The sequence below is a fragment of the Rhinatrema bivittatum genome, chromosome 4 (assembly GCF_901001135.1).
Source record: "Rhinatrema bivittatum chromosome 4, aRhiBiv1.1, whole genome shotgun sequence".
NCBI classification, from domain to species: Eukaryota; Metazoa; Chordata; class Amphibia; order Gymnophiona; family Rhinatrematidae; genus Rhinatrema; species Rhinatrema bivittatum.
In genome coordinates this window covers 27,969,298-27,994,478 of record NC_042618.1, presented here as the reverse complement: position 1 = coordinate 27,994,478, position 25,181 = coordinate 27,969,298, and the positions used below count along the sequence as shown (strand labels likewise).

Below are 25,181 nucleotides of genomic sequence, written 5' to 3'. Positions count from 1 at the left end.
ATTTCTGTCTTTGGAATGCTCAATGATAGTCTGTTATGAAACATCCATTTATCTATTGCTCTTCACATACTCCTTCACTGTAATCTTTACTACAGGAGGACAGACACACAACTTGGTTAAGGGTGAGACTGTTATCGCTTTCAGAAAAAAGGAAAATTAGTTCTTACCTGTTAATTTTCGTTCCTGTAGTACCACGGATCAGTCCAGACAGTGGGTTGAGCCTCCTTTCCAGCAGGTGGAGGCAGACTAAAACTTGCAGGATGCCCTAGATCAGGACAGACCCAAAAAGCAAAGAGGAAGACGGTCTAAAAGCTGTGAGGAATAAAGGAAGGGGATAGCCGAAAGTCCTTCAGAAAGTCTCACCCTTCAGTATAACGTATGTCAAAGCATAAAACAATAAACCCAAGAATAGGATCAAGCAAGTAACCAAAAAGCTCAACGGAGCAACCATAGATTAATGTAGAAGCATGGTATACCTATACGCTCTTGCATAAACTTGGTATAAAATAACCACCAAGGCTTCCGGTGTAAATGCTCAGTAATCTTGCACCAAGGAAAATATGAAAATCTGCAGACCTGCAAGAAAACAAGCTTCGAGAGGACAGAAGACAGACAGGGAAGGGCGTCTGGACTGATCCATGGTACTACAGGAACGAAAATTAACAGGTAAGAACTAATTTTCCTTTCCTGTACGTACCCGGATCAGTCCCAGACAGTGGGATGTACCAAAGCTTCCCTAAACTGGGTGGGACCGAGACAGTCCCGCTCGAAGCACTTGCCGCCCAAAGGAACCGAACACCGGAGCGTGTACATCCAGTCGGTAGTGCCGAGCAAAAGTGTGCAGAGATATCCAAGTGGCGGCCCTGCAAATCTCCTGCGGGGAGACAGATTGACTCTCTGCCCACGAAGTAGCCTGAGAACGCAGAGAATGGGCCTTCAGACCCTCAGGAAGCGGACGACCTTGACAAAGATACGCCGAGGAAATGGCTTCCTTCAACCACCGAGCAATTGTGGTCTTAGAAGCCTGCTTACTGCGGTTGGGACCACTCCAAAGGACGAAGAGATGGTCCGATACCCAGAAGTCATTGGTGACCTGGAGATAGCGAAGCAAGACTCGTTTCACATCTAGCCGAAGAAGGTCACCACCCACCGTACCCGCAATCTCCTCCGAGGCTGAAGAAAAAAAAGCTGAAAAAAAAGCTTGACAGCCTGCACAGCAGGAGAGAGCAGGAGGGAAACCTGCTGCCTTCTGCTTGTCTGGCTGCCGGTTCTAGGCCTACTCTGACCAGAAAAAAAGGAAAAAAGCTGGTCAACTGCTGCCAATAAGAGAGGTAGGTGAGTACCTGCAACTTATTTAAAGTTTGAAACTAATGTTTATTTTTTTTTTTTACTGAGCGCAGCAGCGGGTTCAAAACCCTCTCGGCAGCCAGATGGGGGGGAACAAGGCCCAGGGAGCGTCGGTCCCCACACCTGAAAGTGTCCATGGACTCAGGCTATGCAGGGAACCCCCTCCTGCAAAACAGGCAAAGCCCCCCGAGCCGGGCAAGAGCTGGGAGACGGCACCGTCTCCCACACAGAAACAGGAAAAATCACTAAAAAGAAGGCAAAATTCCCTTCTAGTTTTTTTTTTTTGACAAGAAATACTTGCTTGAGCCTAGCAAAAGAAAGAAGAAAAAGGCTGACTAGCCTACAGCAGAGAACCGAAGGGGAGATGCTGCACCTGCTGGAGACAGACGAATACTGAAGGGTTAGAGGATAGGCTCTGTCCTGATATAGGGCATCCTTCAAGTTTTAGTCTGTCTCCACCTGCTGGAAAGGAGGCTCAACCCACTGTATGGACTGATCCGGGTACGTACAGGAACTTTGGATAAAGCAAGTGTTGCTTACCTTTAACAGATGTTCTCACAGGACAGCAGGATGTCAGTCCTCACATATGGGTGACATCATCAGGATGGAGCCCAATCACGGAAAACTTCTGTCAAAGTTTCCAGAACTTTGACTGGCCCCTACTGGGCATGCCCAGGCATGTCACTAACCCTGCAGCCAGCAGGGTCCCCCTTCAGTCTTATTTGATAGCTACAGGCAGTGCCGAAAAAATAAAGCAACAAAACGTTACGAACCCAACACCGTGGGGCGGCGGGCGGGTTTCGTGAGGACTAACATCCTGCTGTCCTGTGAGAACACCTGTTACAGGTAAGCAACACTTGCTTTCTCACAGGACAAGAAGGATGGTAGTCCTCACATATGGGTGAGTACCGAGCTGAGGATGTCCGAACATGCACCAAAGATACCCAACGGCGTGCAACAGGCACAACTGGGGTGGAATTTGGTAGAGGGCATCCTGAACCCCACCGGGCAGACAGAAGGGTGTTGGTACGTCATGCTGGAAATAGGTTACGCAGGACAGATTGGCCGAAGATGGAATCCTGTCATCCGGCTTTGTCCAAGCAATAGTGGGCTGCGAAAGTGTGGAGAGAACTCCAGGTAGCAGCCCTGCAAATATCAGGAAGCGGCACCGATCATAGGTGTGCTAGTGAAGTCGCCATGGCCCTTTCAAAGTGTGCTTTAACACGGTCTTGGAAAGGAATGCCTGCTTGCTGATAGCAAAAAGATATGCAGTCCACCAACCAGGAGAAGAGAGTCTGCTTACCCACAAGGTTGCCCTAATTTGTTAGGATGGAAAGAGACGAATAACTGAGTGCTCTTCCTGTGGGCAACTGTACGGTCTAGGTAGAACGCTAGAGCCCATTTACAGTCAAGGGTATGCAGAGCCTGTTCCCCTGGGTTGGAGTGGGGCCTGGGAAAGAAGATAGGTAGTATGATGGATTAATGTGAAACTCCGAAACTACCTTAGGCAAAAACTTAGGGTGAGTGCGGAGTACCGCCCGGTCCTGCAGGAGTTTAGTGTAAGGCGGATAGGTAACTAGGGCCTGTAACTCACTAACCCTGCGAGCTGAAGTGATAGCCAAAAGGAGAATCACTTTCCATGTGAGATATTTTAGGTCACAGGAGTGAAGAGGCTCGAATGGTGGTTTCATGAGCCGTCCGAGAACCAGATTAAGGTCCCAAGAAGGGGCCGGAGGACGTAAAGGTGGCTTGATATGGAGCAAGCCTTTAAAGAAAACTTGTTACGAGGGGTTGTACCGATATAGGGACATCCCCGACACCTTTATGGAAGGCGGCTACCGCACTGACATGCATTCTGATGGAAGAGGTCTTTAGACCTGATTCCGATAAGTGCCAGAGATAGTTAAAAAACCTCGGGATTGGACAGGAAAAGGGATCAAGGGATTGCGAAGAACACCATGATGTATACCTTTTCCATTTATAGGAATAAGACTTTCTTGTGGAAGGCTTCCGTAAGACTTTCTTGTGGAAGGCTTCCGTGAAGCAATCAGGACACGAGAAACCGAATCTGAAAGGTTAAGTGGTTGAAGGATTAACCTTTCAACATCCATGCCGTCAGGGACAAGGCCTGAAGATTGGGATGGTGTAGACATCCGTCGTTCTGAGTGATCAGAAGCGGGTGCGTTCCCAAGGAATGTGCCTGCAGATGGAAAGATCCTGAAGTATGGGAAACCACACTTGGCGTGGCTAGTGAGGTGCTATCAGGATCATGGTTCCCTTGTCCTGACGGAGCTTCACGAGAGTCTTCGAGAGAAGATGAAGTGGAGGGAATGCATAAAGCAGACCGGTTGCCCACGAGAGGGAGAATGCATCTCTGGGCTGAGAGTGCTTGCTCCGAATGAGGGAGCAGTAATTGTCCACTTTGTGGTTCTGAGGGGATGCAAAGAGGTCTATTTGGGGATGACCCCATTGCTGGAAGAGAGAGGTCGCTACCGAGGGATTGAGAGACCACTCGTGCGGTTGGAAGACACGACTCAGTTTGTCAGCCAAGACATTCTGCACTCCTGGCAAATAGGTGGCCTTGAGGTACATCGAGTGGGAGAGCGCTTCAGCCCAAATCTGCGCAGCTTTCTGACACAGAAGGAAGGAGCCTGTGCCTCCCTGCTTGCTGATGTACCACATGGCCACCTGGTTGTCCGTCTGAATCAGGATGACGTGATTCGATAGGCAATCCTGAAAAGCTATGAGAGCATATCGCATTGCTCGAAGCTCCAGGAAATTTATCTGGTGTTTGGCTTCCTCTGGAGACCAAAATCCTTATGATTGTAGATCGTTCACATGAGCTCCCCACCCGAGGTTGGAAGCGTCGGTGGTGAGAATGAGTTGAGGATCTGGTAGGTGAAAAGGCAGTCCCTGGAGGAGATTGTTCTGATCTTTCCACCAGGCGAGAGACAGACGGAGTGCGTCGGTGATGTGGACAATGGTTGACAGAGGCTGAGTCGCTTGAATCCATTGTGACCTCAGAGTCCAATGCATGACTCTCATGGCCAGGTGGGCCATTGGTGTGAGATGGACTGAGGACGCCATGTGTCCGAGAAGGACAAGGAATTGCCGAGCTGTTGCTGTATACTGAGACTGCAACTGGTGAGCGAGGGACTCGAGGGTTTGCACTCGTTGTTGAGGTAGAAAGGCTTTGCTTGTAAGGTGTCCAAGTCTGCCCAATGAACGACAAGGTTTGAGATGGGACTAAATAGGATTTCTCGTAATTGACGAGAAATCCTAGAGAAATTAGAGTGTGTAGGGTCAAATCCAGGGACGATCGAACGGCTTGCTGGGTTGGGGCCCTGATTAACCAGTTGTCTAGATAGGGGTAGACATGAACACCTTCTTTACTGAGAAAGGCTGCGACAACTACGAGACATTTGGTAAAGACTCGTGGTGCCGATGCTAGGCCGAATGGAAGCACCTGGTATTGATAGTGCCTTGGGCCTACTAAAAACCTGAGGTACTTGCGATGAGCTGGAGCTATCGCAATGTGGGTGTATGCATCCTGGAGGTCCAGAGAGCAGAGCCAGTCTCCTCTTTGTAGAAGAGGTAGAAGCGAGCCCAAGGTTACCATCTTGAACTTTTCCCGCTGGAGGTACTTGCTGAGGGCACGTAGGTCCAGAATTGGACGAAGCCCCTCCGGATTTTTTGGGGATCAAAAAGTACCGGGAATGGAACCCTAGGCCTTTTTGCGAAAGAGGAACGGGTTCTATTGCCCTTAACTGAAGAAGAAAGGAAACCTCCTGCTCCAGAAGGACAGAGTGGTCGGTTACTCCCCACACTTGTAGAGCTGGTGATTCCGGTGGAAGAGCAAGAAAGTTCAGGTGGTAACCCTGAGCAATGATTGCTAGCACCCATTAGTCTGTTGTGATTGATTGCCACATGCCGTGAAAGTGGCACAATCGACCTCCAACTGGTATGCCTGGCAGAGGAATCAGGCTGCTGCTCTCCAAGGGAAAGTCAAAAACCTGAAGCAGGCCCTGGCTGGGGAGCTGCTTGTGGCTTTTGCTTCCGGGGCTGGCGAGGCTGAGATTTTTGATAAGGCCTCGTAACTCGGGACCTTGTTGGTGGAGGATAGTACTTCCTTGGGCGGAAGAATGACTTCTTAGAGCCCTTCTTGAAGGGCTGTCTTGAAGGGAAGTCAGAAGGTATCGATGAGAGCTGTTTGAGGGTCTCATGATGGTCCTTTAATTCAGCCACTATTTGCTGAATCTGTTCACCAAACAGATTATCTCCTATACAGGGCAGGTCAGAGAGCCTGTCTTGTACTTCTGGGCGAAGGTCAGAAGACTTGAGCCAGGCCCTGCGTCTTGCCGAAATGGCAGTTGCAGACACTCGTGGAGGTGTCAAAGATATCGTAAGCTGTTCTTATCTCATGCTTTCCTGCCTCAAACCCCTTGTTGACAAGGATTTGAAGATGTTCTTGGAATTGGTCAGGCAGGGTTTCAGAGAAGTCCTGTATTTGCTTGAAAATGACCCTATTGTATTGGGTCATGTACAGCTGGTAAGAGCTGTATATTGGAACACTCGACCAATATTGTCTAGGAACTTGTGTTCCTTGACAGGAGGGGTAGAGGAGTGAGGCTTCGTCCTTTTTGATTTCTTTTGAGCTGATTCTACCACAACTGAGTGGTGGTCGAGCTGAGATTTTTGAAAGCCAGGGGCTGACTGTACTAGATAGGTAGTGTCAGCCTTTCTGTGTACTGGGGCAATGGATCCAGGGTTTTCCCAGTTCTTTTTGAGGAGGCCAAGAAGAACTTGATGAATGGGAATAGAAGTGATCACTTTAGGGGCATCCAGGAACTGGAGAAGCTCCATCTGGTGCCTATCATCTTGCTCCATCTGAAGCTGAAAAGGGACCAATTCTGACATTTCCTTCGCAAAATTAATGAAAGAAAGGTCCTCTGGAGGAGAATGCTTTCTATTTTCAGTAGGAGAGGGAGGTGAAGGTAAGTCATCTGTGTCTGTGGAAGTATCATCACCCCAGGTGTCATAAGGATCAGCAGGCTGACCTGTAGGACAAGAAGGGGGTTGGATACCCGAAGGGCCCAGCTGAGGCTCCGAGAAAATCGAAGGAATCACTGGGGGCACCGTGGACACCCTGGGGGGGGGGGTATCTGTGCCGGCATCAAAGGCATCGATGGCGCCGATGTGTGTATTGCCCCGATGAGTCGGTGGCGAGGGACGACATGGCATCGATGGCTAAGGCAATACCCCCGAAGGAGGAATGCGGAACGGTGTTTCTCCTCCCGATGAAGCTGTCATCAGGGAGCGCACCGGAGCCATCGGAGACCCGGGAATCACCGGTGGAGGGGCAGTCATGAGCGCCTCCATCCGGGATAACAGCGGTGCCAGCGCTGCTGGAATCAGGTCGGTGACTGGTCCCCACTCTCGGTGCCGGTGTCTGTGCCGGAGGAACCTGGAGTCATTGCATCGCCTTGTCGATGGCCTCCTGGACCAGCCGGTCCAGTTCTTCCTGGAGACCTGGGGCAATCAGCCCCGGCTCCGTGACGGAAGAGGGAGGCTGAGGCACAGTCAGAGGGACCACCTTTACAGGCGGAATCGAGACTCCCAAACTCCGATTGGGTGAGGGTTGCCGCGATGTCCCGGTCGCAGGAGTGGTCTGTGCTGTTCCTGGACGGGGCTTCTTCGATGGTGGCTCGGACGGTGGAGAGGTCGATGATTTCGCTCCCTCGAGGGTCCGAGATTTACGGTGCCAGTGGCGATGTTTCTCCCTACGATCCCCTCGATCTTGAGGGGGAGAAACGGGAGTCGATGGCCGTGACAATATTGATGGCAGGCGGTCACCAGATGGTTGTCTATGCTGGTGAGACTTAGACGACGTCGATGCGATGGACGGCGTCGGGGTGTGAGCACGGAAAAGGAGTCCCATCTTCTCCATTCTGGCTTTGCGACCTTTTGGTGTCATGAGGGCACATTTGGTGCAAGTCAGGACATCATGTTCATGGCCTAAACACATTACACAGACTCCATGAGGGTCTGTGATGGACATGGTGCAAGTACAGTTCAGGCACCGACGAATCCTCGATGCCATGGCCATAGAAAAATCGAGCCACGGTACGGTCGGTGGCCAGTAGGCCGCGAGGGCCAAACTCGAAGGTAATCGACGAAAAACGGTTAAAAACTTACCGGAGTACCGCAGCCTGAGAAAAGTTAGAGGAGGGACCCCTGTGGGGCAATTTAAGTTTAACTCCGGGAGGAAAATTCCTGTCAGGAATCTCTTCAGAGCTCCTAAACCGCAAGGCTACTGCTGCGCGGAAAAAAGAAGACTGAAGGGGGACCCCTGCTAGCTGCAGGGTTAGTGCCATGCTGGGCATGCCCAGTAGGGGCCAGTCAAAGTTCTGGAAACTTTGACAGAAGTTTTCCGTGATTGGGCTCCATCCTGATGATGTCACCCATATGTGAGGACTACCATCCTGCTTGTCCTGTGAGAAAATAGCTTCTTTCACCTCCCCTTTTAACCATGCCGGTACTCGTTTTGCCTTCCTTCCACCTTTAATGTGTGGAATACATCTGGACTGTGCTTCTAGGATGGTTTTTTGTTTGTTTTTTTTGGTTTTTTTTTTAACAATGACCACGCCTCTTGCACACTTTTTACCTTTGTAGCTGCTCCTTTCAATTTTCTTCTAACTATTTTTCTCATTTTATCAAAATTTCCCGTTTGAAAGTTTAGCACGAGGGCCATGGATTTGCTTACTATCCCCCTTCCATTCATTAATTCAAATTTGATCTTATGATCACTATTGCAAGTGGCCCCACCACCGTTACCTCTCTCACCAAATCCTGTGCTCCACTGAGAATTAGATCTAAAATTGCTCCCTCTCTTTTCGGTTCTTGAACCAATTGCTCCATAAAACTGTCATTTATTCCATCCAGGAACTATTTCTCTCTAGCGTGTCCTGATGATACATTTCCCCAGCAAATACAAACAGTCTAACTTCAGTTAGTCAGCCAGAGTGACTCACTGCTCTCTTGATTAACAAATGTTGGTACCTAGTCAAACCAAATCACACTACCTTAACATCTTTCCAAGGTGAGTAAATGAACTGAACTTTTCAACCTTTTTACTTAGGTATACACTGCTCCTGGCTTATTTCTAGCTTCTGGTTACTTTTTGTTTGTTTTTTTGTTTTTAATATACAAACACTAACTTCTGCTTATTAGCTGCCTTACAGACTATTAAAAGCACAAACACACACTAAATAATATTCCCAAATAGTTAACTTCGCCCCAATACTTTAAAAAAAGAAAATTTCCCAAGCAAAAACTTACTGATTCCTTTCAGCCACCAGCAAGCTGATCCTCTCCTCTCAGTGCTCCCTCTGGATTGTGGGAGCACTGAGAGGCGGTGAGAAAAAAGGCATACTTCACTAACCAAGAGAAAAAACTCTTGGCTATAGACATTACAGATTTTTTGATATTAAGAAGGAACCTGAGGAAACTATTTGGGGCTTTAGAGCTCTCCAGATGGATGGCTGCGCATTACTAGTAGCTGAAGAGTAACAAGGGCCGGCATTTACAGGCTTACACACTACATTAGCCAGTTACTAGCAACGTGCATAGAAACAATATACTTGGGAAAAAAACTGAAGGCGGTGAGAAAGGCACCAGGGTTTGGAGGCAGATACTAGCCAAGTGACCACTAAAAAGCCTGATCTCCCAAGGAGGCATGAATGAAAGTCTATCCATTGGGAACACTATGCTGAGATTCCAGACACAGTGGAAGTCTCAGTGACAAGCTTCAACTGAAGCTCACTGAATATGAAGCATTTGTAAGGTTGTCCTTTGACAAACTCATCTACTACATGGTAAGATACACACCAATTTCACCCAAGTGAAAATGAAACGTATCAGTTAATCAACTGACACGAAAATACAGAAGGCATTTTGAACAGGTTTCTGGCAAAACAAGGAAAATGTTTGTGGACCTTTTTGCAAAGCCATACTGTTTCACAGCATGCCTTCCCCCCTGAAATCCTTTCTGAATGCCAGAGGAGTAGAAGATATATTGTCAGATTCTGAGGTTACAGGAAGAGAGCAGCAGTCTCTAAATTGTAGAAATCAATGTTGGTCAATTTCCTAACTTTACTCACATGATGAACGCTCATTCAGGAAGCTTTCACTTAATCCGTACCAACCAATAAGGTCCAGTTTCTTCTCAGTATACATAGGAACATAAGAGGTTGCCAAACTGAGTCAGACTGAGGGTCCATCAAGTCCAGTATTCTGTTTCTAACAGTGGCCAATCCAGGATATAAGTCCCTGGCAGGTACCCAAACATTAAATAGATCCCATGCTACTAATGCCAGTAATAAGCAGTGGCTATTTCCCAAGTCAACTTGACCAATAGTTTATAGATTTCACCTCTAGGAACTTGCCCAAACTTTTTAAAACCTAGATAAGCTAACTTAACCAAACCTTTTGGAAACTAATTCCAGAGCTTAATTATGTGTTGAGTAAAAAAAAAAAAAAAAAATTAACTTTGTTTTAAATGTGCTACTTGTTAACTTCATAGCATGTTCCCTAGTCCTTGCATTATCTGAAAGTATAAACAACAGATTCACATTTACTAGTTCTAGACCTCTCATGATTTTAAAAACCTACCATATGCCCCCTCAGCCATCTCTTCTTCAAGCTGAACAGTCCTAACTTCTTTACACTTTCCTCATAGGGGAGCCGTTCCATCCCTTTTATCATTTTGGCTGTCCTCTGTACTTTCTCCAGTGCACCTTTATCTTTTTTGACATGTGGTGACCAGAACTGAACACAGTATTCAAAGTGCAGTCTCACCATGGAGTGACAAAGAGGCATAATGACATTCTCTGTTTTATTCACCATTGCCTTCCTAATAATTCCTAGCATTGTTTGCTTTCTAACTGCTGCAGCACACTGAGCTGTCCACTATGACACCTAGATCTTTCTCCTGGGTGGTAACTTCTAATATGTAACCTGTTTTGGGTGCTCATAGCCCCTACTGCAGACAAGACTTGTGATAAAGAGCAGTGAAGCAGCAATAAAACACTTTTTGACATGTTACACAATAAGTCATTATGCTTGTTCTCTTAAGTGTTTTGTTTTGTTTTTTTTATCAGAAGTAGCTTTACAATTGACAAGTATTCCATAGTATTTTTGCTTCAGTTTTTTGCCTTGTTTTTCTAGACAGGCAGATCCCGCGGAAAGAGAGAAATGCTGTATTAGCTACTGATACAGCAGTTATGTTTAGAAACATTTGCATACAGAGCAAGATTGAATTTATATGCAGAGCAAGAGCAAATTAACATACGGCCATTCAGATTGTTTATAGTAAAAAAAAAATAAATAAAAATAACACAATCATAGAAAATGTGACAATTGTATAACCTATTTTAGGGGTTGGAAATGTACAAGTGTAAATCCTATATATACACTCTCATCTTGAACCATCACACTTCGACGATCCCACCCTATTAACACACCTTCCCCTCTCACCTCCCCGCCACCCCCCCACTTTCCCTCGTCCCACTTCCAACCTTTCCCAAGACATTACCTGCATCACCCGACACACTCCAATCTCCTCTTCAGACCCTATCACCGATAAATCATCTCTCATGTTTAACACTTTCGTTGTTATTTTTGGTCTATATGTTATTACAAGAACTGATTTACTAGCTCTTTTAAGGAATATCTTATTTATTCAGATACATTTTCAATTAATATGTTAAATAAGGTCCTACGTTTTGAATGTTAAATATGGTTCTAAGTTATATGTATGTATTATGTTATCTTGTAAACCGGAGTGAAGGCAGAAGCTATACTTCGGTATATAAAAAAATCCAAATAAATAAATAAAATAAATATATATATATTGCCTTCTCAAAATCATTTGAGAGGGGGTGTGGGTTTTTTATTTTTTTAACCAGTGCTTTGCATAGCACTCTGTCCATCTCTTTCCATAAGGTATGCCTATTAAATAATGCATAATACGTTTTTCTCCATAGTTGTTGGTTCTATTTATTGAACCACAACACTAATATTTAGCTACAGCATAGGTTATTTCTCCCTATATGCATCACTTTGCACTTGTCCACACTAAATTTCATCTGCTATTTGGACACCCAATCTTCCAGTTTTCACAGGTCCTCCTGTAATTTGTCACCATCTGCCTGTGATTTAACCACTCTGAATAATTGTGTCATCTGCAAATTTTATCACCTCATTCGTCTTCTCTTTCCTCTAGTCTTCAGATACGATGAATAATTTTAATAGGTTACAGATTACTAATAGAAAAGAAATTTTATTTTTGAGTTCTTTCAAACCCTGGGGTGCATACCATCTGGTCTGGGCGATTTGCTACTCTTCAGTTTGTCAATATGGCCTACATCATCTTCCAGGTTCACCATGATTTGGTTCAGTTCAACTGAATCATCAGCTTTGAAAGCCTTCTCCAGAACGGACCTCTCCCCAACATCTTCATTAGTAAACACCGAAGCAAAGAATACATTTAAATTACTGCGTTGGCCCTATTTTCCTTAGGTGCCCCTTTAACCCCTCAATCATTTAATGGTGCAATCGACTGCCTTGTAGGCTTTCTGCTTTGGAAATTTTTTAATAAGTTTTTATTATGCGTTTTTGCCTCTGTGGCCAGCTTCTTTTCAAATTCTCTCAGCTTTTCTTAATGTTTTACATTTAACATGCCAATGTTTATGCTTTTTCCTATCTTCTTCAGATGGATCCTTTTTCCAATTTTTGAAGTTTTGGGTTTTTTGGAGGTTTTTTTGGCTAAAATAGCCTCTCACCTTGTCTTTTAACTATGCTGGTAGTCATCTGGCTCTCTTTCCACCTTCCTTAACGCATGGAATACATTTGGACTGTGCTTCTAAATGATATTTTTAAACTATGTCCATGACTCTTATACACAACTTTTGTAGCTGCACCTTTCAGTTTTTGTCTATTTTCCTCATTTTATCAAAGTCTCCCTTTTGAAGATTTACTGCTAGAGTGGTGAATTTACTTATCCCCTTTCCAGTCATTAATTCAAATTTGATCATGTTATGATCATTACTGCCAAGTGGCCCCACAACCATTACTTCTCACACTAAATACTGTGTTCCACTAAGAATTAGATCCAAAATGGCTCCCCTTCTCATCAGTTACTGAACTAATTGCTCCATGAAGCAGTCATTTATTCCATCCAGGAACTCTCACTCTAGCATGTCCTATTACATTTACACAGTCAATATTGGGGTAACTGAAATCTCCCATTACTGCACCGCTAAGTTTTTTAGCTTCCTTAATTTCTCTTATTTCATAGTCTGTCTTATTTTGGCTTGGTAGTATACACCTATCGCTATACTCTTCCACACAGCCACATAAGCTGAGCAATTCAAATAAAATCTAATAAAAACCTTTGACTCCAGTATAGGGTAATAATATCCTGAGGCAGAAGTCCAGGAACATCTCTGTTAAGAGATGGAAACAGCAGAGTCACAGGATTTTACATCTGTGCAAATCTGTTCTCCGCTCCTGCCAGGGATCACAGAGGATTCTAGACCCCGATCCAGTCTGATCATCAGAAAGACTCTTCATCCATTCGGCATAGGACTAAGTCCTACTGCTAAAGACAGCCTTGTTCTTCAAAAAAACAGCTTCCTATTAAATGAAGTAGAATATCTGTATGGACACGGACTACTCTGTCAGCCAATGAGCCCTCACAAACTTCAGGTTGATATTTATTGCTCCATACTGAAATAGTAAACTAAAAATTCCCAGGCAACCCCACCTTGGGTATGGAACCCCGTAAGCAAGATTCCAAACCCAGGATACAAGCAGCCAAGATTAGGGGAAGCTGTAGTAGCCAACTTTAAAATGAATCAGTCACCAGGACAGTGTCTCTCTCGAGGCTGAATACATAAATGTCGTTTAAGATGCAGAGTGGATGGGACCTTCCATCCCTTTAGGGTCAACATACAACCAAAACAGGACAGTGGCTTATCTGGAACGGTTGCAAGGGGACATTCATAATTTTTCATAGCAGGTATTTGAAATGCATTCCCCTTAAATGGGAGAAAATCCTTTCCTGCTGCTTTGGAGTGGATTCCTACTAGAGAAATCTGTTGCCAATACTGTGAGATGCCACATCTTGCAACAGTCTTTCCTGCATATCTTGTGATATCCAGGCTGCATGCCAAAGCAAAGGAGCAGTGTGAATTCTCCTCCCCAAACAATTACCTGAATCCAGCAGGACACAGAGGATGACTGGGGGTAGAAAGCAGCCACCTAGAAGCAAATTCACAAGAAAAAGAATAAACAACCCCTTCCCTGAGAAGGAGGTAAGGCACTGAGGGGAAAATATACTAAGATTTCTCTTAGCAGAACTTCACATACTTAACATTCAGGAAGGGATTTTTTTTTAGAGGGTCAACAACTCGATTCCCCTCCTTATCTGTGATATAAGCTGTTCTATATGGCAGGTGACAGAAAAGCTGTTAAATCATTTCTCAGAGAATGAATGGGAAGAGTATCAAACAGGAACTATGCTTTTAACAACTCGAGTACCCTAATACTCTGGGTGTTAGTTAAAATATCTCATTCTCCCAAATACCAGAAAGTAACAGCGATATTATCTGGGCAATGGAATCCCTGATCCAGTGAACGCTCTACTCCCTTCACAGAAACATTCCTTCATTCAGTGCCCCCACAGTCCCATGCAGAACAAGAAGGGGGAGGAATTGATCCTAAATCCTTTGCTGCCTGGGCCTCTGTCAATGTCCAGCAGTCGGACTGAATCTCAAACGCTTGCCTGGATGAAAACTCAGACGATTTCCCAGTCAAGAGGCCTACCCCAACCATACTGGTGCCCTGCAAACTGCAGACCCGATATGAAGCAATCAACAAAGGCAAAAACACAATGAAGGTCAAGGGAAAGAATACAAAGCTAAAACTGCTGGGCAGCATTTTCCTTTTAATTAGTGTAAAAACTTAGACAGGCTGCACTGGCATCAGGCACACACACCATGCAATCAACAAAAGTATTAAAACAAGAAAAACCTGAAACAAGATCTACCTAAACATACATGAGGGAGAAAACAAAACCCATAGGGCCCTGCAAGAAGAAAATGCTTCTCCCATCCTGCTTGTCCTCAGAGAATACCAGCCTTTCCTTGTATCCAGCCTTGCCAGGCCTCAGCACAATATGCTTGCTTACCATCTTCTGGAGACAGAACACTGGCAGGCTGAGGTCAGAATAGGAGTCTTAAAGGGGGAACCTGTTAATCTATCTCCATCTGCTAGTTGGTGGTATAACCCATTTGTCTGGACCAGTCTGGATGGCTTAAGAAAATTAGCATTAATGATAAAGTATAATAAAGGGCATGATTTACTAAGCCTTTTCTCCAATTCTGTGTCTTTGGGAAAAAAAGCTTACAGAATAAGGCCTATAAATGTGGCACTTTTACCATGGGTGGTGTTGATTGAGAAAACTACACCTGAAGTGTTATATTTTTCAACATCACCTCACTCACCAACCTCACCCCAAATCTCATTCCTGAAGAAGAGGCTAAAAATAAATGTGAGCAACTGGCTGAATACTTCCATGATAAAGTTAATAAAATCATGACACGCTTTCCCATCATCCCCCACACTCCTCAGAACATTTACACCGTGCAATCTAGCAAACTCTCTACCAAACTTACAATGTTTGAACACACCTCTGCCATGGAAATAGAATCTATACTCAAAAAAGCTAGACCATCATCCCACCCCTCCGACACCATCTCTACAAAACTTCTACTCACCATACCTGACCTAATAGCCCCTCCTATTTCAAAGATTATCAATGCCTCCACTGATTCTGGTATTGTACCTTTCCCATTAAAACAAGCCATCCTTAAGCCCACCCTAAAAAAAAACCTAAGCTCGACCCAGCTGATCTGACCAACTACCGTCCCATCTCCAATCTCCCGTTTATTGCAAAAAGTTTAGAAAAAACTATTAACTGTCAACTTAGTAACTACCTGGATGAACAAGAAATCCTCTCTCTGTCTCAATATGGTTTTCGTAAACTACACAGTACAGAAACCCTTCTTCTCTCACTTTCTGATTACCTTATGAAAAGCTTAGATAAAGGATTATCCCATCTACTAGTTATACTTGATATTTCGGCTGCATTTGATACTGTAAACCATCAGATCCTCCTCAAGCGTCTCTCTGATATAGGTATAACCGACCGTGCCCACAAATGGTTCAGTTCCTACCTCAGCGACAGACATTACAGAGTTAAATTTGGCAACCATGAATCAAAGGAAATTCCCCTTGCGCAGGGAGTCCCCCAAGGCTCCTCACTTTCATCCACTCTATTTAATGTCTACCTTCTACCCCTCTGCCAACTCCTCTCTAACCTTAAGTTACCACACTATTTGTACGCTGATGATGTACAAATTCTTATTCCCATTACTGAATCTATTCCGAAAACCCTGGAAATCTGGCAATCCACTCTCACCTCAATTAACAACCTCTTAAATTCTATCCAGCTTGCCCTTAACTCTACAAAAACTGAACTCATGGTTATTTCACTTCCTACACCCCTACACGCTACACCCACAACACGCATTATTCCACCACACACACATTTCTCCCAACAAGTCCGAGATCTAGGAGTTTTATTAGATGATCAAATGTCCCTCAAAAAATTTATTAATGTTACCCTCAAGGAGTGTTTTTTTCAAAATCCATACTCTCAAAAAACTTAAACCACTATTACACTTCTCCGATTTTCGTACTGTGTTACAAGCCATGGTCTTTTCGAAAATTGACTATTGTAATGCTCTGCTATTGGGCCTGCCTAAAAATTTCATACACCCATTACAAATCCTGCAAAATACTGCAGCTCGCATTCTCACTAACACGCCCACAAAGGAACACATCACTCCCATACTTAAAGAATTACACTGGCTCCCCATCCACTATCGTATACAATACAAGATATTATCACTTATCCACAAATCTCTCCACAACCCAGAAATGAACTGGCCCTCCAACTCCTTTCAATTCAATAACTCTAACAGGCCAACTAGAAATCCGTACATAGCTACCCTACAAACCCCCTCACCAAAACTATTTAAATACGCATCCACCAAAGCTCGTGCCATATCCCTAGCTGGCCCTATGCTATGGAATTCCATGCCTACTAATTTACGTCTTGAACTGTCCCCAAAGACCTTCAAGCAAAAGCTCAAGACATGGCTCTTCACTAAAGCCTACACATGACCTTCACGTGTTCCTTCTTAGCCCTAATTACCCCCCCTTCTTAGTTTCATCAATCTTTTTCCTTAAACTAGGACACTGAAGATTCTACCCCTCTCCCCGACCCCTCCCTCCCACCTCCTTCCTACAGCAGTCAACTTCAGATTCTTCTTTGCCTTTTCTTTTCATTCCTAGCATCTTCGTTACCATTTTATATAACTGAAGAATTTGCTGTTTTTAACAGCCCCACATGTATATAACCCTTTCCTCCCTGACCTTTTTCTCATTTTTCCCCTATTTAAATTATACCCCTTCCATCCCTCCTCCATTCCTACAGTTTTCCCTTGATAAGTTGTGCTATTACAGCTAATCCATATTTTATTTTATTACCTATATATTTCTATATATATCTAAATAATATTTTTTGTTACTGCATTTAACTTTTTTAATGTATTGTATCTCAGTTATCTTACTGTTTTATTTACAACGCAATTGCGTATTTTTTCGTTCTCTGTACACCGACGTGATATCTCTGATGAGCAGCGGTATATAAAAACCAATAAATAAATAAATAAACATAATACTTATAACAATGCCGCAACAATGGAAACTTGGCTTCTAATACTATCAGAATTTCATGCAGTTGCATAAAAAGCCAAATCCTGAGCCTTCTGATGCCGGTGTCTACGTTTTTCACGATGTTCTCCTCAGTCCTTTTCTTGAGGAGGCAATAGACACCTTTGGAATTGTTGACGCCAGTCGAACAGCAGCAGTGTCCCGGTGCTGGCGAGAAGTCGATGGCACCGGCTCGGACGACGTTGAAGCTATCGATGGAGTCGGGGTTTTTAACTGAAAGAGAAAGTCCATCTTCTCTAAACGAGCCTTACGGTCCTTAGGTGTCATTTGGGCACATTTGGTGCAAGTAAGGACATTGTGGCCGGACCCCAAACATAACACAGACCTCATGCGAGTCAGTGATGGACACTGTGAGTACAGTCGGGGTACCGACGAAAACCCGACGCCATGACTCCAACAAAAATTTAGCCACGGTGCAGTCGATGGCCGGTAGGCCCCGAAGGGATAACTCGACGGGAATCAACCGCAACAAGGGTAAAACCTTACCTTTCGACCGCGGAGTATGGATATTGATAGGGGTAGATTTTTTTGAAATCTTTTGAATGAAATTCCGTGAGGAAAATTCCTGTCAAGAATCTCCAGAGAGCTCCTTAACCTGCATGGCTACTGCTGCGCAGAAAAAAGAAGACTGAAGAGGGCCCCTGCTGTATGCAGGGTCAGTGCATTGCTGGGCATGCCCAGTAGGTGCCAGTCAAAGTTCTAGAAACTTTGACAAAAGTGTTCCGTGATTGGGCTCCATCCTGATGTCACCCATATGCGAGGACTACCATCCTGCTTGTTCTGTGAAAAAAAAAAAAAAGTCACATCCATGCGTACGCGCTGAGAACCGCGCACACTCCTTTTAAAATCTACCCCATTAGTTTATGTAGCAGCCAGTGACACAAGAAATATTGTGCAAGTGGAAGGAAGAATGGATTCAACTAAATATGAACATATCCTAGAAGCTAATGCACCACAGTAAAGAAGCCGAAGCTGAAAAGACGCTGAATATTTCAGCAAGACGATTCAAAACATACCTCAAAATCAACCATGAAGTATTTTCGGGGCAAAAAGATGAAGGTTTGGAATGGCCTTCACAATCCCCAGACTTGATTATTGAAAACCTGCCTGGTGATCTTAAACATGCAGTTTAAGATCACCAGGCAGGTGCAAGGAGACCTAAGAATATTTCTTTGTTAGAAGTAGTCTGTAAGGAAAAATGGAAAAAAAAAATCCAAAAGCAAGAACAGAAAGACATAGCTGGCTACAGGAAATATATGAAATATGTTATTTCTGCCAAAGGTGGTGTTACAAAATACTGGCTGAAAGGGTGCACAAACGTTTGCATGTCATTCACTGTTATTTTGAATCCATAAAAAGCCTTAAAACAAGTGCAGTTGCTTACCTGTAAAAGATGCTCTCCTAGGACAGCAGGATGTTAGTCCTCACGTGTGGGTGACATCAGATTGAGCCTGGCACGGAAAACGTTCGTCAAAGTTTCTAGAAGTTTTGACCAGCAGACTGAGCATGCCCAGCCTGCTATCTGTGTGTCCATGTGAGCACCCCCTTCAGTCTCGTAACAAAGAAAAATATGAGCGAAAAAAATAAAACAAACTGGAAGGAGAATCCAACTCCATGGGGAGGCGGACGGGATTCCTGAGGACTAACATCTTGCTGTCCTGGGAGAACACCTCTTACAGGTAAGCAACTGCGCTTTCTCCTAGGACAAGCAGGATGGTAGTCCTAACATGTGGGTGAATACCAAGCTCCAGATTGCCCCTGCTAACAGGGGAGATCAACAGTGACCGAACAAGGTGCCATCGGGAACACCACAACTGCGGCACTGTGGAACAGCAAGGGACTGTCTGAAAAAAAAACCAAAAACAAAAAAACCAAACACATAATCAAGTACCGAGAGGAAATTTGATGATTTTGTCTTAAGTCAAAAGGAAGAAAACTTTTTACTCAGCCACTGGTTCCAATAGCAACCAGTAGTCCTAAGATTTTCTATACAAATAAAGTGCCTCACTATTGATACCTCAAACTTTCTACATAAGCACTTATGAGACTGAATTTAAATGTTAAACAATTTCACAATATATTTAAACAAATCAATAAAAGTTACAAAATTACAGTAAAAAAAATAGAATCACAATGCATATGTGCAAGTGTTTTCTTTAAAAAAAAATAAAATATATATATATACCCTCATTAAATCTTAAAAGATGTAAGGAGCTGAAGAGAGTCCTTAGGTGGATCTATTCTTGTAATTCTCTTGAATATATTAGGAAGATACAGCTTGCTATAAAGTGATGCAATTATTTTTCCTTCACTAAAAACAGTCTATTGACGGACAGAAGACAATGTGTGATGGTAAATGGAACCTTCTCTGAAGAGAGAGCGGTTTTAAGTGGTGTACCGCAAGGATCGGTGTTGGGACCGGTCCTGTTCAATATCTTTGTGAGCGACATTGCGGACGGGATAGAAGGTAAGGTTTGTCTTTTTGCGGATGACACAAAGATCTGCAACAGAGTGGACACGCCGGAAGGAGTGGAGAGAATGAGACGAGATCTAAGGAAACTGGAAGATTGGTCGAAGATATGGCAGCTGAGATTCAATGCCAAGAAGTGCAAAGTCATGCATATGGGGAGTGGAAATCCGAATGAACTGTATTCGATGGGCGGGGAAAGGCTGATGTGCACGGAGCAGGAGAGGGACCTTGGGGTGATGGTGTCTAATGATCTGAAATCGGCGAAACAATGCGACAAGGCAATAGCTAAAGCCAGAAGAATGCTGGGCTGCATAGAGAGAGGAATATCAAGTAAGAAAAGGGAAGTGATTATTCCCTTGTACAGGTCCTTGGTGAGGCCTCACCTGGAGTACTGTGTTCAGTTCTGGAGACCGTATCTTCAAAAAGACAAAGACAAGATGGAGGCGGTACAGAGAAGGGAGACCAGGAAGGTGGAGGATCTTCATCGGATGACGTACGAGGAGAGATTGAAGAATCTAAATATGTACACCCTGGAGGAAAGGAGGAGCAGAGGTGACATGATACAGACTTTCAGATACTTGAAAGGTGTTAATGATCAAAAGACAACGACAAACCTTTTCCGTAGGAAAAAAATCACCAGAACCAGGGGTCACGATTTGAAGCTCCAGGGAGGAAGATTCAGAACCAATGTCAGGAAGTATTTCTTCACGGAGAGGGTGGTGGATGCCTGGAATGCCCTTCCTGAGGATGTGGTGAAGACCAGAACTGTGAAGGACTTCAAAGGGGCGTGGGATAAACACTGTGGATCCATAAAGTCAAGAGGCTGCCAATGAAGAGTGGGTGACTCGCCAGAATGAGGGCTACTGCCTGGAGTCAATACCCTTATTAAATAAACATACACATGCTTACTGTGACTCCAACATCGCTCTAAGCTTCAACAGCAAGAGGAAATGTGGAAAAAAGGATTCACACTCACAAAGAGGGGAGTAGCTGGCTTATTACGGCGGTTACTACCCCAAATCAAATAAGTCTGATACTTCACTTTCAATGCATATACAGCATAGTTCTCTGATTCAACGGCAGGGGAGAAGAAAAACAACCAATAAGGGCTGTATAACATAGGCTGGGTAAAACAAATAAGCATGGGTGTAGCTTGCTTATTGCGGCGGCTACTACCCCGAACTAATCAAGCTAGATATTTCACTTGGATGCAGCTCCATCACTGCTCTCTACATTAAAACTAGGGGTGGAAGGGAAATAGAACCAAGAGCTAAGAGAAACAGATAAGTATGAGAGAAAAAATGTGTGAAGCTTGCTGGGCAGACTGGATGGGCCATTTGGTCTTCTTCTGCCGTCATTTCTATGTTTCTATGTTTCTATATTGCTGCTTCCCCAATACAATCCTCTATTTCACCAAAACTAGCTTTTTCAGGGGGGAAAACGAGCCTCGTCCTAGTTCCTGCTCAGTTTAACCGTGAAGGAGGAAGGCTGAGTTTACTCAATGATGTAAATGAATATATGAAGAGAAGTGATGTAACTAAAGGGAGCAGTTTTACTCTTGATCATGAATACTTCTATTGAAAGCTGTGCGGTGTTTTTTTTCTCCTGAAGAAGCCAGTTTTGGTAGAAGCAGCAACTGATTTCAGTGAAGGAAAAACGAGTGCCATCACTTTATCTAGAAAGCTATATTTTCATAATACATTCAAGAGTTACAAGAATTGATCCACCTGAGGACTCTTCATTCAGCTCCTTACATCTTTTATGATGTAATAGGTTTTTTGCTTTTCTTTTTTTTAAAGAAAACACTTCCACATACTTTGTGATTTTATTTTTTGTATTGTAATTCTGTAACTGATTTATTTATATTGCGTAATAGAACTTTTTAACATTTATATTCTGTCTCATAAGTGCTTATGTGGAAAGGTTTTTGAGGTATATCTATATAGATAGATATATTCCATTTTTATATAAACATGAAATATTCTACCCTTAAAAAAAAAAGTTAGCTACTAATCTTATTTCCTTTTTCTTAAATTCTGACTTTAAATTGAAGCCCTGATTTACTCTGAAAGCTGACTATTTCTATTGTCTATTAACCTTATTTTCCTGCTACTCTTTCTGTTCTGTGTGATAAGGAAAGAAATTTTCTTAAGGAAGATGGTGGGTTCGATACTACAGCTGAACTGTTAATTAACCAAAAGTTATAGAAATGTCAGAAATATACATCAGTGATAATAAACTAATCAAAGATGGATTTGAACTGCAAAGGCTGCAAAAACAAACAAAAAAACCCAAACAGTTGGTCTTTCAAAGTGCTGAACATGTGACTTTAGTAAGTGAACTGTATCAAGTCCCAAACATAGGAAGCACCAGCTATCAGATAGCAAGTAAATTCTGCAGAACTGGAAAAGTTCCAGTATCTTGCAAGAATGCCAGTTGTGTTATGCAAGACTTCCACTGATTAAACTGGGAAAATTATAAGCAAGTAAGTCAACTGCTGAAAGAACTTATACACAGCTTTGCATAGCTGTAGTAACCAGCTATAATACAGCAATAACCAGCTGTAATACATATTCACAGCACTAGTGACAAGACTAACAGCAACGGACACACTGCTGCTGCAGCATCTGGAGTAGCAGAGGCAGCAGACGCAGAGAAAGAAACCAGATTGAGAGAACATCAGAACATCTGGGAAAAGACAAATGATTGCTAGCAATTCCCAGTTCCAGTTTATGGGTGAGAGATTTCCATGAGGGGTGGGATTTGTATGTTTTCCTATTTTAAAACAGCTGACCACACACTTAAAGGGCAATAAGGTGTTTAAAGCTAACAGGCTACCAAAAAAATAATCTTTCAGCATAGTGATAGGTCTGAGCTAGACTAGGGTCACTGATATTGTCATATAGTGATAGATCTGAGTCAGACTGAAGGATCACCGAGATTATCATAATGTGTGATATATTGTGTCTATTATGAAATGTAGATTTGTTAGGAAGCTTTAATAAACCTAGTTGAATTCTTACCTATTTGTGCCTATTAATGTGGGATTTTTATTTTGTATTTGGTGTAAAGGTGGGGCCTGGGGATAAGCAATAAAAGTTGCAGGGTAGCCTTACACCAAATTGGGAAGAAATTTGGAGGGTGAATTAAGACAATTCACCAAGCTTTCTTCCCCACTAGTTTACACAGAGACCTCATGAGTAACCCCGGTAGTCTAACTTAATTGCTGCAGCTCTGAATTACTTTCAGCTCTAGACGGCAACAATTTTTTGAATATTGGGAGCCTAAACCAATGGGAGATGCTGTTACAAAGTTATAAATAAACACACACATACATTATATATAAGTAATATGATTTTAAAAAAGTCTCAAAGCTTACCATTTAGAAAATACCAAGAAAAATTTATGTACAAGGGTTGATGCTATTGCATTTGGATAAAGCTGGCAAGTTCTTGCTACAAGCATGGCCCAAGAAACACCTCCAAGGAAACCTAGTATATTGGAATAGATATTGTGACCTATAACCAATGGGGGGGGGAAAAAAAAAAGTGTTAGTTCCTAGAAAAATTTAAGTAAAATAAAAAAATAGGAGAGAAACAAGAACACCCATATTAAGTTTAAGATTTAGGACTTACGCTTGGCCCATAGTTTGATAGCTCTCAGTGTTAACCTGAAGTTGTCAATGTTTGGTACTAGATGCAAAATTTCATCGGTTACCCTACAACCTGAGCAGACAAATGATATGTGTAAGAGAAAACATATGGGAGAAGCATTTCCTATAGTTTCAATGATGTAGGCATCATACAACATTAGGAGTTTAAAACTAATTGAATACACAAACCAAGAGCACATGATCATGGCCAGGTTAACTATTTTGTCATTACTCTATAACAAAAGATCTTTAGTTTCATAATTTTACTTTGCTTTCTGTATCCTTAAATTATTAGACTTATATTTTGATATTTCTAATAAAACAATGAAATTAACACACTACAGAGGTGGGGAAATTATGGCCCATATGACATCCAGTAACTCTCCACCCCCAAGCTTTTCACCTGGCCCACAAGCTCTACTGCCTTCCTACAAAAGCTAGTTTACCCCTTGCCCTTCAAGACACTGAATGGAGTAGGAGGATGGCATATGGCAGAGAGTTCCAAGTAAATAAAGCAAAGGCAGGAGTAGCACTGAAGGACTTATGGCCAGCAGTGGCAAGTTGGGTCCCACCACAAGTAGGAGTCTCAGAAGTGAAAGCCAAGAAGCACAGGGCCAGAAAATAGGCCACAGTAGCAGCAGTGACACTTACAGCTAGGAGTATCTCACAGTGGAAGAGGTTTACTGTTTATTCTAAAAGGTTGTTTGGTTTTTTTGGGGTTTTTTTTTTTTTTTTTTTAGAATTGTTGACCTCTAAATTCAAGTCAATGTTTCATTTATGTTTTTAAACTATTCATCTACCTATATCAAAGAGAAATATACTAATCTCCAGTACTAGAAAACACAAGGTCAGAAAAATATACTTACCATTAAGACTTCGTATACATCGTATGTCTAAATTTTTAAGTAGGCTATCATCTCGTAGGTCCAAATCTTCAGGAATAGTCTGTAGTGCTAGTCTTGCAAACAAAATATCAATCTAAAAAACCCAAAATATTTCTTTTACATAGTTTATTGGTAAGCATTTAGTAATAATACTTAGCATGATAAAGTCTTCAGTTTATGTGAAAAATATATAAGATATACTCTAAATTGTGAGGGAAACCAATTAAGAGGAAATTTGAGGTTCATGGCCTTGAGCCTAAATAGGTTGTATAGATTTTTACCTAAGCATCTATATTTACATCATACCTGAGAAAGAAAAATATCTTCAAACTTGACAGGATATATTTTGTTAATTTCCTCTCCTTGAATCCTGCTAGAACAGTTCAGATGTGTCTGGGTATGCTATCCTGCCAGTAGACAGAGATAGTGATGTCACTGAAAAGGTTTTCTAAGCAGAAGGGAGTGGTGCAGCCTGGGAACTTGCCAATATCCTTATTTCAAAGCAATGGAATGGAGAAATCCCTTGACACCAAGTTACAAAACACTTCATAAAATTATAAAATAATCTGAAAAAATGATCCCCCAACCACAAACCCCTCTAAGAATTCCAACAGAAGACGAAAGGCAGCTAACAAAGTGGAGAGAGAGAATCCAGAGAGAAAGACTAAGAACCATCTGCAAATCTAGGAACTCTTATCCATAAATAAGTGAAAATGCAGCTGCTAACTTCTTGTGAGGGTCCTAGACTGGTTTTAACAGGATTCAAGGAAAGAAAATTAACAGGTAAGACTAAACTTTCCTTCCTTAACTTCCTAGGCCAGTCCAGATGCATAGGAAGTACCCAAGTCCACATTAACTCACATGGGAACATGGGGCTACCCAAGAATGCCAGTCCCAAGGACATTTC

At 42.9% G+C, this 25,181-nt stretch overlaps 1 protein-coding gene across 5 annotated transcripts in view; it reads right to left on the bottom strand.

Moving 5' to 3' along the window:
- The window catches only part of PAPOLA (poly(A) polymerase alpha), a 334,417-nt gene that overhangs the window by 191,503 nt on the left and 117,733 nt on the right, over window positions 1–25,181 (bottom strand). For 3 of the 5 annotated variants that reach the window (XM_029597901.1, XM_029597904.1, XM_029597900.1), the window contains exons 7-10: window positions 24,257–24,368; window positions 23,374–23,463; window positions 23,118–23,256; window positions 13,621–13,668 (exon numbers count right to left, since the gene is read on the bottom strand). In XM_029597901.1, coding sequence (XP_029453761.1) covers window positions 13,621–13,668; window positions 23,118–23,256; window positions 23,374–23,463; window positions 24,257–24,368 — 389 coding nt within the window. The remainder of the gene's footprint in view (window positions 1–13,620; window positions 13,669–23,117; window positions 23,257–23,373; window positions 23,464–24,256; window positions 24,369–25,181) is intronic. The other 2 variants (XM_029597903.1, XM_029597902.1) reach the window with 1 other exon arrangement.